General features: G+C 48.4%; 1 protein-coding gene across 1 annotated transcript in view; it reads left to right on the forward strand.

The window, feature by feature from the left end:
* Positions 1-11,810: 11,810 nt before the first annotated feature.
* LIN54 (lin-54 DREAM MuvB core complex component) overlaps positions 11,811-16,380 on the forward strand; it is an 88,632-nt gene continuing 84,062 nt past the window's right edge. The window contains exon 1 of the mRNA XM_029060551.2: positions 11,811-11,948. Within this exon, the coding sequence (XP_028916384.1) occupies positions 11,816-11,948 (133 nt within the window). The 5' untranslated portion in view covers positions 11,811-11,815. The remainder of the gene's footprint in view (positions 11,949-16,380) is intronic.

The following is a 16,380-nucleotide window of genomic DNA, read 5'->3' on the forward strand; positions in this document are numbered from 1 at the left end:
ACTCTCAATCCCCATTTTAACAGATACAACAACTGAGGCACTGGCCAAAGAAGTGGCCAAGGACACACAGGGATTGGAATGACTCTCAGACTTCTGACTTTCAAGACCTACACTCTATCCACTAGGGCATGCTGCTTCTCCATATCCAGAAAAACCAGAAAATAACAGATCACCCTGCTCAACCTGCCAAAGGGGCTAACTAGGTCTCCCTCCCTCCAGCATCCTCCCCAGGCCGGCCAAAATGGCTGCATATCTGCCTGCCTATCAGGCCTGATGAAGAGCTTTGAAATGTAAAATTTCATCTATTAGCTCATGTTTAAAAGGGCACCCTGAGATTGCTTGATTTAGTCTCTCTTTAAAAGCTACTACCAAGAGTGGGCAAGACCGTGCGGTTTCTTTTCGTTTAACTTGACTCAGAGCCCTAGGAATGGCAGTTCAGGTCATCAAGCCTGTCCTGCACTGACAAGCAGGACAACTGGAAGAATATATGGAGGGGGAGAATCCAGGCCTGCTTTTACAGATGTGATAATGAAAATGGCTGTGCAGCAACCTGGGCTGCAGTGTCAAATCAAAGCAGAGGGGTGGTGAGCACAAAGCCCACTGTTCAGAAAGAGCCACTTTTACATTGGAGGAAAGAGCAGAAGAGAATTTAATGTTCTTTACATGTATGGGAATGCCTTCCCCACCAAACTACAGATTCTCTGACAGGAAAACAGGAAAAGGTTTCCTGTCCTCAGTCCAGAATCTGGATGTGCCCACCTTTCAATCAACAGCCTATATACAGACTGTTTAGCCAGTGGATAAACAGAACACTTCCTATTCTGGACTTCAGAAATAATATCATCAAACAGCACTCTCTTGAGTAGGACATGCAGCACAGGGTCATCAAATGAAAATTAATTTGAAAATTTCGAGTAACGAGGGCTCGACTAGGAGTGAAAGCAGGAAATGCAGAACTCAGTTCTACTGGATCTAAGTTCTAAAAATCCTCCTCTACTCCCATAAGCACTTATTGCAGTGATCTGCACAGAGTAGATGTTCAATGAATACTAGTGTCTGATTGGAATCAGATAATGTATGTGGCCATGAATAGGCATTTGGGCTTCTGCATAAATTCATTATCACTTGGAAATGCAAGAACCTGGGCAATTCCTAGAGCCATCTCTCGGCCTGTCCTATAGTCACCATAGCCTCAGTCGCTGCTTGGTTTCTCTTGAATCTTGGTGATTCTAGCCCATGCAGAGCGGCCTGTAGTAGGCCCTTGCAGTAAAAAGGGTGGAGTTGAAAAATGAGTAGAATTGCATGGATCCAATTTTGAAATAGGCAGATCTGAAAGGTGGCGAAATAGATTGGCTGATTTATCAAAAGTAAGGTTTTAAAATGGAAACATCCAGATTTAAAGTCCTGGCCAGTTTAGGTATTCAGAGAACACTTTTTGATGAAATGATTTCCAACCTCACATAATACAACTTCCACAAAAGAAAGAAATCTACATTTTAAAAGAAAGGTCTGATCAATATATTATTACATTGAATCAATTATTTTACTTTAAAGCTCAAACTTGAAACACTAATCTGCTTCAGAAAAAAACGAGTTTCTTATCAACAGATATTACTCAGTTCAATTAGCTATTAATGTTCTTCTCTCTATGATTTGAATCAATCTGGATAGGAAGAAATTGAGCATTCTGTGACTTATACCCATTGAAATATACTATAGGGATTTACACTCTCCCTTTAAAAGAGTACAGCCGGCAAATGGAATCCCCACAGACTCTCTTTCAGATGGAATTAATCACAGTTATTTCTCCTAATAAAAGACTTGTTGACAAAGAGACTTCCCTTCTTAATATCACAGTGTGGCCAAACAGGCCTGCTTATTCAAAGAGCCGTCTTTACTCAAATCTAGGGCAGAGGCCCAGGTTTCTTTGACCTTCAAGGGCCAACCTAATACTACCCAGTTTAACTGTCCCCCAAAACACCTGCCACATGCCTGCAAAAGAACACTGCATTTCCGAAATCCCCTAGGCAATTCTAATGAAGAAAAATGAAAGGCCTCTCATAAGAAAAGAGGTGACAGAATCTATTTCCATCATACGTTCTGGTTCTCTTCACTCAGGCTGCATTCTTTGGACTCTGCAAGCATCTGGAATTGAACACAAAGAAGAGTTGAAATTTGTAAGAAAATGAAGGCAAGCCTTAAGGATTTTATTGAGGTTCCATGGGTTTATACACTTCCTTGGAACCTGCTGCATCCGCAGAAAGGGAAGCTACTCATCCCCGATTCCCTTTCCACTGGAATTTTCAACTGCCCATGATCCCCCAAGCCTCTGAATGGGCCCCGCCTGTCATCACTTATTTAAAATGTTGGGAAGGGCGGGGCTGTTGGAACACTGAGAAGCCTAGAAAATTGAACCACAATTCTACTTTTGCTCTTATTCTTTTCATTTTTAAGGTATTTTTATCATTTGAATCCTCTGTTGTGCATCTGTTGCCATTTCTCTCTTTGCATTGTTAGACTGTGAGCTCTCTGAGGGCCAGGGACCCTACCCTACCCAATTCTCATCTTTGTATCCCAGCAACTGATAAATATCATCCAATGAATGAATGAATGAGTGAATAAAAAGGAGAACCTGAGATGTGCATTCAGTTATTTATTCTGCTTGCATGATTTGTAAATATTTTTATGCCAGTCTCCCCTGCCGATAGAGCATAAATTCTTTGTACATAGGGAATATGTCTTGTTCTTCTGTTGACCTCTCCTAAGCACTTAAACCTCAGTACTTGATAGATACTGTTACTACTACTACTAATAGTAAAAAGTTGTGGCATCTGTTAAGCACTTACTATGTGCTAGACACTGTTCTAAGCACTGGGGTAGGAACAAGGTGATTGAGTTGGAAACTACTATGACTCCTCCTGCTACTATTGCTTCTTCTAATACTCCTATTAGGTACTTAGGACAGTGCTCAACACACGTAGACATTCAGGACACGGCTTTATAAACGAGTGCCCAGTACAGCATTTCACTAAAAGTAGGCACTCAATTCAGTTTTCCTGGAAACAGGAGGCAGATTGCAGAGTGCTCTGCATGGAGAGGGCACCAACAAATCCCATTGATGAAAATAGCCAGAATATGTTGCTTACCTGACAGTCTTCTGTTGTCTGTGAGAGCTTTGTTTAATTGTACTAAGAATAGGCATTTGGGCTTCTGCATGAGTTTGTTATCACTTGGAAATGCAAGAACTTGGGCAATTCCTAGAGCCATTTCTCTGCCTGTCCTACAGTCACCATAGCCTCAGGCACTGTTTGGTTTCTCTTGAATCTTGGTGGCTCTAGATAGAACACTGTACTAAGCTCTTGGGAGAGTGCAATAAAACAATAAACAGACATGTTCCCTGCCCACAATAAGCTTACAGTCTAGACACGAGCTTGTCTGTAAGAGATGATTTCCTGTAAGAGATGATTTCCTGGACTTAGTCTAGTTCTTGATGGTATTTTTATCCAGTCATTATTACAAATAACTTTAGAGTTGGAGGCCAAAGCGGAGAGGCAGAGTACTGTATTGGACACCTATTTTGGCAGAAACCTGGTCAGCCACTAAAGGCACTGCATGCTTGGGAGTACACGAAAGAAAAACAGTCAGTTTAATGCCCTTAAGAAGCTTCTAATCTAATAGGGGAGACAGGTAAACACAGACTGAATGCATACTGAGGGCCAGATTAAACTTGGCATGACAAAGTGACTGCCCCAGGCTTGTTTCTCTGAGGCCTCAGTGGGCATGTGCATGCTGAAATTGGAATGAGTTGTGTCAGTCAGCCATGTGGCACTTAATGGTCCTTTACTTTATTTCCAGTGGACCATGTCATCACACTCCTACCTGGCTCCAAGCCAAAGCCATTTCACTCTAACAAGATTTTTACCTCTGAGTCAAATAGGAGAGTCAGATGAGCAGAAAGTAGTTGCAGTTTAGGAACTTCCACTCCTCAAACATATCCCACCAACACACACATACATGCAAACACACATTCACACACGCAAAAACACACAATTTTCCAGTCTGGCCCTCAGGCACTTCCAGTTCAGCTTTGGATCTGGGCTCAGCTGTCTGGATGGCCGATTAGGTTGATGGACAAGAACCAGGTTCTTGCTCATGATTGGTTTATGGATAAAGCTGGTATTCTAACCTATTTCTAACCTTTCTAACCTATTCTTTCCTGCTGCACTTGGAAAGTCACCAGGGTAGGCAGACTGGAACAAGATCTTGAAGAAGGTTATCTAATTTGGTATGAGGTAGTGGATGGTATACATCCCTGCCAAGCACTTCCTGACCAGGTTGAGTACATTTACGGGTGAGATTCTGCCTCATTACTGATGGGCTGCATATTGGTTTCTCTTCCTGATGATCTGGAGCTGTAAATTGGTATTGGGGCACCACCTCCCACGGCTCCTTACTTGGTCAATTCCTTATATTCACTAGCAAAAGAAATCCCTTTTCGTTTGTCATCCCGAGCCGCCTGTCAAAAACAACCCAAATATCAGAATTATTTACTCAAAACCATGATGCAGGTCAGTTTGCAAAAATGTCAAGGGCCATAAATGAAATCATATCATATTCTCTGTACTGTCTTCAGAGCCTCCACTCAACTGACTGAGTTATTTGAAAATATTTTGAAACAAAAGGTGAATTGGATGTGAGCTCCCCAAAGTATACTTTTCGTCTCTCCAACTTTCCTGCCATCCTACATTCATTCTCTCATTCTTCCCAGCTGCTTCTTGGAGAGATCTCCCATGTGCGTTCAAAGTCTATTCCCTCTACTGCCTTCTGAAACCCCAGTGCCCTCTCCTCTCCACACTTTTGGTGCCATGACCTCACCGACTACTTCATTACACAACTACTGCATTACAAAACTGAAACCATTAGGTGTGAGACTCCCAAAGCTCCCCCTCACCTAACTACTACCCAGACCAGTATCTGTTTTCTCTTCCTTTCAAGCCATCTCTGAAGACAAAATTTTCTGCCTGCTCTCAAAATCTATCATCTATGTCCTCGATCCCTCCCCTTTCAACTTCTATACACACTTGCTTTGCTTTTCTTCCCTCCCTAAACATCTTCTTTAAACCCTTATTCCCTGATGGTTCCTTTCCTCTGTGAGTCAGTCAGTCAATCATATTTATTGAGCACTTTACTGTGTGCAGAGCATTGCACCAAATGCTTGGGGAGAATACAATATAACAACGTAACAGAGACATTCCCTGTCCAAAAAAAAAGCTATTTCTGGATCCTACTGCCACCTCCATCTATATCATCCATTAACCTGCTACCATTCTTGTCCAAATGCCTCAAAAGAGTTCCACACTTCACTTCAAATTCCCTTCTGGTTTCGGTTCCTTCACTCCTGAGACTACACTCCCCGAAGTCACCAGTTACGTCCTTCTTGCCAAATCTAATGGACTCTACTCTCCCTTAGTAGTCCTGTACCTCTCAGTTGCCTTTGTTTCTGCAGTCAACTCCCTTCTATCTAACAGTGATTCTACCAACTCAGTTGTGTCCTAGTCCTCCTCTTACTTCTCTGACTGCTCCTCAGTCTCTACTGCTGGATTGTTTTTGGCTTTTCACCATAGTCATCCTTGCAAGGCTCAGTTCTGGACTTCCTTCTTTACTCAGTCTGTTGATCAATGGTATTTATTGAGCACCAAGCACTGATTTATTGATCACAGCACCAAGCACTGAGGAGAGCACAGTACAACAAAGTTGGTAGACATAGAGGTCCCAGCCCTCAAGGAGCATCCAGACTAGAGTGGGAGACAGACCTTAAAATAAAATACTCATTTTTGGGAGCTCAGATGGATCTATGGTATCAGTAACCTCCTCTATACAGATGACTCCCAGATCTATTTCACTACTTCTAAGAAGCAGCGTGGCTCAGTGGAAAGAGCACGGGCTTTGGAGTCAGAGGTCATGGGTTCGAATCCTGGCTCTGCCACTTGTCAGCTGCGTGACTGTGGGCAAGTCACTTAACTTCTCTGTGCCTCAGTTCCCTCATCTGTAAAATGGGGATTAAGACTGTGAGCCCCACGTGGGACAACCTGATGACCCTGTGTCTACCCCAGCGCTTAGAACAGTGCTCTGCACATAGTAAGCGCTTAACAAATACCAACATTATTATTACTTCTGATCTCCCACCACCTCTGCAATCTCGCATTTCCTCCTGCCTGTAAGACATCTCCACAAGGCTGTCCAGCTGGCACCTTGATCAATCACTCAATCAATCAAAGGAATTTATTGAGCATTAACTGTAGGCAGAGCACTGCATTAAGCACTTGGGAGAGTACAATACAACTGACTGGTAGACACATTCCCTGCCCACAGGAACTTAACTGTCAAGAGGAAACTTAACTGACTAGAAATTAAAATAAATTACATACTTCACTCCACTGCCTGGTTCATTTTTCTCAAGCATCTTTCCACACACACCTCTCCACATCTTCAAAACCTCAAATGCCTCTATTCCTTTCTGATCACTACCTCTCTCTCAACTATCCACTCTCCACTCACTATACCCCAGCCTTCATTCTTCATTCCTCTCAAAATACCCTATTGGTTGCAACCTCATTCTTGATTCTATCAACTCCAAGTCCTTGCTCACATCCTTCCTCCTGACTAAAATTCTCTCTCTCTTCAAATCTACCAGATGACACTTCTTTCCATCTTCAGCCTTCCTGAAATCCCACCTTTTCTGAGAGATTTTCCCCAAGTAATTTTTCTTCTCCTCCCAACTGCCTCCTCAGCACTTTTGCATCACCTCCAAACATATGCACTCACAACCAACTTTGGTACCTACTTTGGTACCTACTAAAACTGCACATACACATATCCATATCCATCAATTTCTACTTCTTCCTCTCTGTTATTTATTTTGTGTATGATTTCCCCTGTACCCTTTTTTTAATGGTATTAGTTAAGTGCTTACTATGTGTCAGATACTGTACTAGCACTCAATCACCTTGCCACCTCCTATCTAACCTTGCTCCTTTCTTACTACAACCCAGCCTGCACACTTTGCTCCTCTAGTGCCAAACTTCTCACTGAACTTCGATTTCATCTATCTCACCGCTGACCTCTCGCCCATATCCTGGAACATGTGCTCTCCTGCTCGGTCCTTGGGACATTGTGCTCCCCTGCTTGGGCCTTGGGACATTGTGCTCCCCTGCTCCTCCCACCCCGGGCCTTGGGACATTGTGCTCCCCAACTGCCCTCCCTCCACTCCGGCCGTAAGTGGCCATCTTTGGGAAACCCTCCCTCCCTCCTCCCCCTTGAGGTGATTGATTTCCCCCATCCCTCTCTCCTCCCCCATCCCCGGGCAACAATGCCCTTGTTCTCACTGTGTTACCTTACCTTAGCCTCCACTTACTCCCGCAACCCACATCGGACATCCTCAGTGCTCCCTCCGCTGCCTCAGAGACATTTGGACCATGAGCCCCAGGACTCTCCTTGCCGCTAGTCTTTTGACTTTGATTTTGATCAGGTCGACCCTTAGTCAAGTCAACACCTGACCCTGGTCATCACCCACTTATTAATAATATCTTATTATATCATGTTACTATATTACCACTTTTGCATGTTATCATCAATTGTTCTCAGTGCTACCACCTATCTCTCTGGCCTCACCATGTCTTTCCACCCCCCTCCTCCCATCTGCCCCTCCCAATCCTCTCCTTCCCCTTCCCCTCTCTCGCCCAGATCTCCTCCCCGCCTCCTCTCCCCTGCCCTGGAACTCCACTTTACCAGCGCCACTCCTCTTCCCCCTCCCCCTACACTCCTCCCCACCAAACCCCCTCCTCCCACCCTCCCCCCTTTCCTCTTCCCCACCCATGCCCCATCCTAGTCCTCCTGACCCACCGCCACCCCTCTTCCCCCTCTCCCCGTCCAGGGCCCCGCCACCTCGTTCCCAGCCAAACCCTCCCCTCCCCCTGCTCTCCCTCCCCGCCCCCGCACCCACAGCTACTTTCAAGTGTGGCCTCTGGAATCCCCGCTCCATTACAGGTAAACTACCTTTAATCCTTGACCTTTTCCTTTCCCACTGTTTCCTCCTCCTTGCCCTTACGGAGACCTGGCTCACTCCTGAAGACAGGTCTCCACCGCTGCTCTCTCCAGCGGAGACCTCTCCTTCTCCCACTCCCCCAGACTCACCGGAAAGGGAGGAGGCGTCAGCTTCCTTCTCTCACCCCAATGCCGCTTCCGCACTATCCCTCCCCCCTTTCCCTCTCCTTCCCCTCCTTTGAAGCCCATATCATTCACCTTTACCACCCCCTTCAGACACTTGTAGCCATCATTTACCACCCTCCTGGTCACACCACCGACTTCTTCAACCACCTTGACCTCTTTCTCACCTTCCTTCTCTCTTTCTTTCTGCCCACTCTGATCCTCGGAGACTTCAACGTCCACATGGATGTACCCGGTGACTCCTCTGCCGCCCGCCCGCTATCGCTCCTCGACTCTGCCAACCTCCTGCTCCACCACACCTCGCCCACTCACCGACCTGGTCACACCCTCGATCTCGTCATCTCCTACCGCTGCACTATCTCCTCCCTCACCAACTCTGAAATCCCTCTCTTAGACCATAACCTTCTCACCTGCCTCTTCTCACACTCTCTCCCCCTGCAAATCTGTACTACTCCCCCACAGAGACCTCCGCTCTCTTGATCCCATCCGTCTCTCCAAAAGCATCTCTCCCCACCTTGCCCCCCGTCTTCTCTTCCCACTCTCAGTAATCGGGTCACCGCTCTCAACTCCACCCTCTCTACTCATCTCAACTCACTCTCCCCCCTTTCCCTCCACCGCTCTCGCTCCACTAACCCACAGCCCTGGATCACTGCCTCTGTCCGCCGCCTTCACTCTTATGCTCAAGCTGCTAAGTGCTGCTGGCCAAGGTCCAAGCACCAAGCCAACCTTATCCATTTCAATTTTATCCTTTCCTCCCTTAACTCTGCCCTCTCCTCTGTCAGGCAAAACAACTTTTCTTCCCTCAATGACACCCATGCCCGTCACCCCCGCCAATTGTTCCAGACCTTTAATTCTCTCCTCAGGCCCCCTGTTCCTCCCCCTCCCCCATCCCTCACCCCCAACAATCTGGCCACTTACTTCATCACGAAAATTAACACAATCAGGTCTGAGGAGAGACCTGATTTCCTCCCCCTCCCCCCCACCCACCAACCCTCTCCCCTACTTTCCCTTCTTTTCCTGCAGTATCCTCAGAGGAGATCTCCTCCCTCTTCGCAAGTGCCACCCCCTCCACCTGTGCTTCGGACCCCATTCCCGCTCACCTTATAAAAAACATCGCCCCTTCCCTCCTCCGCTCCTTAATTTCTATCTTTAACCGCTCACTCTCCAATGACTTCTTCCCCTCTGCCTTCAAAGATGCCCATGTCTCCTCCATCCTAAAAAAAAAACCTCTCTCGATCCCACATTCCCTTCCAGTTATCTCCCTAAAACTACTACCCTTCCTTTTCAAGCTTCTAGAACAAGTCGTCTACACTCGCTGCCCAGAATTCCTTAACTCCAATTCTCTCCTGGACCCCCTCCAATCTGGCTTCCATCCCCTCCACTCTACCGAGACTGGTCTTTCAAAGGTCCTCTCCTGGTTCTCCACTTATCTTTCTGGCCTTTCATTCTCGGTCTCCTTCGCAGGCTCCTCCTCCTCCTCCCATCCTCTAACTGTAGGAGCTCCTCAAGGGTCAGTTCTCGGCCCTCTTCTGTTCTCCATCTACACTTACTTCCTCGGAGAACTCATTCGCTCTCACGGCTTTAACTATCATCTCTATGCAGATGACACTAAAATCTACATCTCTGCCCCTGTCCTCTCCCCTTCCCTGCAGGCTCGTATCTTCTCCTGCCTCCAGGAAGTCTCTTCCTGGATGTCTGCCCGCCACCTAAAACTCAACATGTCCAAAGCTGAGCTCCTTATCTTCCCTCCCAAGCCATGTCCTCTTCCTGACTTCCCTATCACTGTGGATGGTACGACCATCCTTCCCGTCTCTCAAGCCCGCAACCTCGGTGTCATCCTTGACTCGGCTCTCTCATTCACCCCACACATCCAGTCCGTCACCGAGACCTGCCAGTCTCACCTTTATAATATTGCCAAGATCCGCCCTTTCCTCTCCACCCAAATGGCTATCTTACTGGTACTGGCTCTCATAATATCCCAGATGGATTGTTGTGTCAGCCTTCTCTCCCATCTCCCTTCCTCTTGTCTCTCCCCGCTCCAGTCTATTCTTCATTCCGCTGCCTGGCTCATCTTCCTGTAGAAACGCTCTGGGCACGTCACTCCCCTTCTTAAAAACCTCCAGTGGTGGCCTATCGACCTCCGCATGAAACAAAAACTTCTCACTCTGGGCTTCAAGGCTGTCCATCACCTTGCCCCCTCCTACCTCTCCTCCCTTCTCTCTTTCTACTGCCCACCCCATAGGCTCCGCTCCTCTGCTGCCCACCTCCTCACTGTCCCCCGTTCTCGTCTATCCTGCCATCGACCCCTGGGCCATGTCCTCCCGCTGTCCCGGAATGCCCTCCCTCCTCTCCTCCACCAAACTAACTCTCTTCCCCTCTTCAAAGCCCTACTGAGAGCTCACCTCCTCCAAGAGGCCTTCCCAAACTGAGCTTCCCCTTTTCCCTCTGCTGTCTCTCTGCCCCCCCTTCACCTCTCCGCAGCTAAGCCCCCTTTCCCCCCCTTCCCTCTGCTCCTCCCCCTCTTCCTTCCCCTCCCCTCAGCACTCTGCTCGTCCGCTCATTTGCATATATTTTTATTACCCTATTTATTTTGTTAATGAGATGTACATCCCCTTGATTCTACTTATTGCTATTGTTTTTGTCTGTCTCCCCCGATTAGACTGTAAGCCCGTTAACGGGCAGGGATTGTGTCTATCTGTTGCCGAATTGTACATTCCAAGCGCTTAGTACAGTGGTCTGCATAGAGTAAGCGCTCAATAAATACTACTGAATGAATGAATTTATTTATGTATTTACATTAATGCCCATCTCCCCCTCTAGACTGTAAACTCGTTGTGGGCAGGGCATGTGTCTGTTTACTGTTACACCGCACTCTCCCCCAGCACTGGTGAGCGCTCAAGAAATAGGACTGTCTGACTAAATAAGAAGAAGAATGTTGGTATTTGTTAAGCGCTTACTATGTGCAGAGCACTGTTCTAAGCGCGGGGGTAGATACAGGGTCATCAGGTTGTCCCCCATGAGGCTCACAGTCTTCATCTGCCACTTGTCAGCTGTGTGACTGTGGGCAAGTCACTTCTCCGTGCCTCAGTTCCCTCATCTGTAAAACGGGGATTAAGAGCCTCACGCTGTATCTCTCCCAGCGCTTAGAACAGTGCTCGGCACATAGTAAGCGCTTAACAAATACCAACATTATTATTATCTCCATTCTACAGATGAGGTCACTGAGGCCCAGAGAAGGGACTGGCCCACAGGGGCGGAGCCGGGGTTCGAACCCATGACCTCTGACTCCCAAGGCCGGCCTCTTTCCACTGAGCCACGGCCTGAAGGAGTCTGTCGCGCGGGCCACGCGGCAGGGGTTCCGTCCCGCCAAATCCCCCACTGGCCCGGCTGCCTGCAGGCTTGGGCAGGGCGCATGCTCGGGCGTCACGTGGGCCGGGGGAGGGGGCGGGGGGGGCGGAGGCGCGCGCCGGCTGCGTGGAGCGTAGGTTGTGACGCAAATCCCCGGTTGCCAGGGCAGGGAAAGCAGGGGAGGAAGGGGAACGGAAGGGGAGGGAGGGAGGGAGCGGCGGCGGCCTCGGCATATTATGGGATGCGGCGGGGAAATGGCGCGGGGCGCGTGATTTTGAACGAGCCCGGTCCGGCTCTCGGAGGCGCCGCCGCCGCCGCCGCCGCGGCTGCCGGAGACGGAGCGCGGGCCGACGAGGAAGCGGCGGCGGCAGCGGGTGAGTGTCAGCCCCGCCGGGGCCCAGGGCCGCCGTGGAGGTGGGGGTGGGGGAGGGGGAGGAGGCCGGCAGAGCGGGGCAGGAGCCACCGGGGACGGAGCCCGGGCCCCGGACACAAAGGCCCGGGCCCCGGCGCCGAGGGGATAACCTCCCCGCGGGAAGGACCGGCCGGCCCGGGAGCCAGCTGGCGGCGCCGGGTTTCCAGGAACCGGTTTGGCTGCTGTGTCACCGTCGGCCCCTTGTTCCGGCCGCCGCAGGGTCTCGGGCCCCCGGGGAGTCGGGGCCCGCCGGCCGACGGGCGGGCCTGACGACTAGGCCGGACCCCCGGGGGCCGGTGGGGCTCGGCTGTTCGGGGCGAAAATCCGGGGCCTCGCCGACGGGTCCCCTCGCCAGAGGCGCGGAAAGGGGGAGGGCGGCAGCCGCATCCTACCGGCTGCGGGGGACCGGGGCCACCCTTGCGAAGCAGCGGTCGCCGAAAGGACCGGCGGGCGAGCGAGTGCATTGCCTGCCCCACCGGCGGTCCCCCCTGCCCACGGCTTCCAGGGCGGCTTGGCCTTTTCCCTGGGAAAAATCCCCGGCCATCGGCGGCCACCTTTCCAAGCGATCCCTTCGGACGACCCGTCTTAACATAAATTTGCGTTTTCGGGTCCTCACGCCGAGCCGCTTAGGACAGCAACTCCACCGTGCTCGTGGTTGCACCTGCCATGCCACGAGTCAGGGTCTGTTTACCGTTGACCCTTTTTCTCGCTAGGCTTCATGCTCAGTCTGAAGTCGTTACAGGCAGGAGAAGGACCTCCTGCTATAATTTTAGACTTGTGAGCCCGTTGTTGAGCAGGGATTGTCGCCGTCTGTTGCCGAATTGCACATTCCAGGCGCTTAGTCTAGTGCTCTGCACACAGTCAGCACTCGGTAAATACGAGTGAATGAATAATTTTGAAAAATGAAGGTCTACCTTCTGGCAGATTCAACACTTGGACCGAAACAAGTTCCGAATCTACTGTTAATATATTTGACATTTAAGAAGTCTTAAACGCATCATTACCCCAGTGCCTTTACAGTACAGGAAATCCCTCCACTTGCCAAGTCCTCGATTGTGCCTCTAAATTTATTCCCCAATTCAGCTTTTACAGCATATCGATTCCGTCTTTGCAGCACTGGACTCCTTTTTGGTACGAGTTTCTGGGCCTCGGGGCTGCGGGGGGACCTGGGATCAGGAGGAAAGGATTTTGAAAGCTGCGATGTGGGAAGAAGAGGGAAAAACCAGGTGGGCACTCTGAGCAGGAGAAGGCCAGGGCCTGTTGATTGCCAGACCAGGGAGTGTAAGCGTATCGATTTTACTGAGGATTGAAATAAAAGTACGTTATCTGATGATAATAATGGCGGCATTTGTTAAGCGCTTAACTATGTGCAAAGCCCTGTTCTAAGTGCTGGGGGGATACAAGGTGATCAGGTTGTCCCACGTGAGGCTCACAGTTTTAATCCCCATTTTACAGATGAGGTAAATGAGGCACAGAAAAGTTAAGTGACTCGCCCAAAGTCACCCAGCTGGCAAGTGGCAGAGCCGGGATTAGAACCCACGACCTCTGACTCCCAAGCCTGGGCTGTTGATCAGTCCATCAGTAGTGTCTGAACACTTAGATGGTCTATGATACAGTGTACATATATTAATATAACTCCCTTACTCATTTATAATCGAGTACATGATTCAGGGTAATTTTGGTAAAAGTGGGGCTCAGACTTTGTTCCAGGATCTGTCCCTCACTCATAACGTTGTTCCTGTTTTCATTTCAATTTGATGCATTTTGGGGGAGCCAGTTGTCTTAAATTTAAAGATTTGCTCTCTAGCCTATGAGGACTTAATACAGCAACGAGTATTCAAAACACATCTGAAATAGTGACCAGGAATACATTTTAGTGTTTTTCCATGCATGGATTGAATCCACATGTATTTTTTTATGCGATATGTTAAGCGCTTACTATGATCCAGCTACTATACTAAGCACTGGGATCGACACAAGCTTGACACAGCCCCTCAAGGGGTTAGCAGTCTTAATCCCCATTTTACAGGTGAGATAACTGAGGCACAGCGAAGTCCAGGGGCTTGTCCAAGGTCACACAGCACACTCCCAGGACACTAGGCCATGCTGCAACTTGAACATCCTTTTTTTAACGTTTTGAAGGCAGAAGCTCCTTTTCAGAATAGCTCAAAATACTAAATTCAGCAATGCTCCTATAATTACAAGGTGGGAGGTTCTTATTAGCTTAATCAGTATCCCCAGATATTTCACAACCAGAATTAAAATAGATTAATATAAATCATTTGAGAATGTCTACTATATGAAAATAAATGCTCCTCCTTGGAGTCCAGAATTTGGTTTGGGATTCATAGTGCTGTTCCATTTTACAGGTCACCTCGATCTGTCCAAGAACATAAGTAAATCTTAACCCAAGTTTGGATTATCCAAAATTAGTTGCAGCTTGGTTTGTATGGAAACCCCAAATCCCTGGCCCCATCGATCTGATTGGGCAGATGGGGGACCGGCCTTTGCCTATTGCCTGAACTTTTCAAACTGTCAATAAGTGGTATTTATTTCATTCATTCAATCGTATTTATTGAGCGCTTACTGTGTACTGTGTACTGTATTAAGTGCTCGGGAGAGTACAATTCGAAAGAGTTGGCAGAGACCATCCTTCCCCACGATGAGCTTGCAGTTGACCGGGGGGTGGGGGGGTGACATTAAAATATAGTAAGCGCTCAATAAATACTATTGAATGAATGAATGAATAAAATAAATTACCAACGGTAGATGCAACAGAGTATAAGGATATGTACATAAGTGCTTTAGGGTTAAGCTATGGACTTTTTGTGTATTGGTGGCACCAAAGAAGGAAAATGGGTGGGGAGATGAGAGGTTAGTCAGGGAAGGCTTCTTGGAGGAGATACGATTTTAGTAGGGCTTCAAAGATAAGTAGATTGTAAACTCGTTGTGGGCAGGGAATGTATCTTGTTATATTGTTGAACTCTCCCAAGCACTTAGTACAACGCCCTGCACACAGTAAGCCCTCAATAAATACGATTAATTGAATTTTTCTTTGTCGGATATGAAGCGGGAGGGTTCCAGCCAGATGGGAGGATATGAACAAGGGGATGATGGCAAAAGAGATGAAATCAAGGCCCAGTAAGTAGCTTGCTGTGAGAGGAGTTTAGTGTGCTTTCTGGCTTGTAGTGGGAGAGGCGTGTGGCTGGGTAGGAAGGAGAGAGCTGTGTGAGATGTTTCTATTTGATGTGGAGATGGTTGGGCAACCACTGGGGGATTTTGAGGAGTGTGGCTTCTTCTAGATATTTGAAAGTTGGCATGAACCTATGGCGGTCTCCTCTTTCTCCCCTCTTATTCTCCTCTCTCTCCTTCTCCCTTCTTCCTACTTCATCTGTGCTCTGGGGCCAGAAGAGGGGTGAAGAGCGGCTACAACAGTGACTGGGAAGTTGTTGCTGAACTTCGATCGGGATGATGAGCTAAAAACAACAGATCTTTCGAAATGCAACTCCCCCAGCTCCCGACATACCTGAGGTGCTAGTGGCTTCCACCACATCTCAGCTTCCACCCTCATGGCTGGACCAGGGAGGCAACACAGTGGAGCTGGCCAGGCTTTGGCAGACTGGACTGGATCCTTGAGAGTCCCTGGAGCCCTCCCTGCCAAACTGGGCCTCTGGCTGGGTGCCCTCCCGAAATCAAACTGGGCCTCTTCAGAGGGCCAAACAGCTGGAGCCACTGGCCAATATCTTGAATATTTTTTGTGAGTTAAAAAAGGAGCGTCCTGACTAGACAGAGTGAAAGACCGAATCAGTCAATCATTGGTATTTATCGAGTGCTTACTATGTGCAGAGCATCGTACTGAGTGCTTGGGAGATTACAATATAATCGAGTTGGTAGACCTGTTCTCTGCCAACAAGGAGCTTCCAGTCTAGCGGGGCTGAAAACACTTATCATCCTGGGAAGTAAAAAGGACCTGCAGCTGCTGCGGCCACCACTCTCGGAGTTGCAGCCAAGGCCTAGAATGACCACAAGACCTCTTTCAGACTTGAGGTATTGGGCCCTAGCTTGGGTTAGGAGTTTGGATCAGGTTGAGCACTAGTCCCTGGGGATTTGGGCTACTGTGTGTTTCCTGCTAGAGGCAGAAGCACAGACACTCAGGTTCACTGTAGGGCTTTACAAATTCCTATTGTACTATTTGGAGGCTTTGGACTTTGGTGATTTCACCTGCCTATTGATTATTTCATAAGAAATTTCTGGGGGGCGAGGGTTTAAAGGAATCATTTTTCAACAAAACTGTTCAGTCCGTTTCCCCACTACTCAAGAAACTTCACTGGTTGTCCATCCACCACTGCATCAAACGGAAACTCCTTACCATGGGCTTTAAAGCAATCATTCAT

The sequence above is a fragment of the Ornithorhynchus anatinus genome, chromosome 3, assembly GCF_004115215.2.
Source record: "Ornithorhynchus anatinus isolate Pmale09 chromosome 3, mOrnAna1.pri.v4, whole genome shotgun sequence".
NCBI classification, from domain to species: Eukaryota; Metazoa; Chordata; class Mammalia; order Monotremata; family Ornithorhynchidae; genus Ornithorhynchus; species Ornithorhynchus anatinus.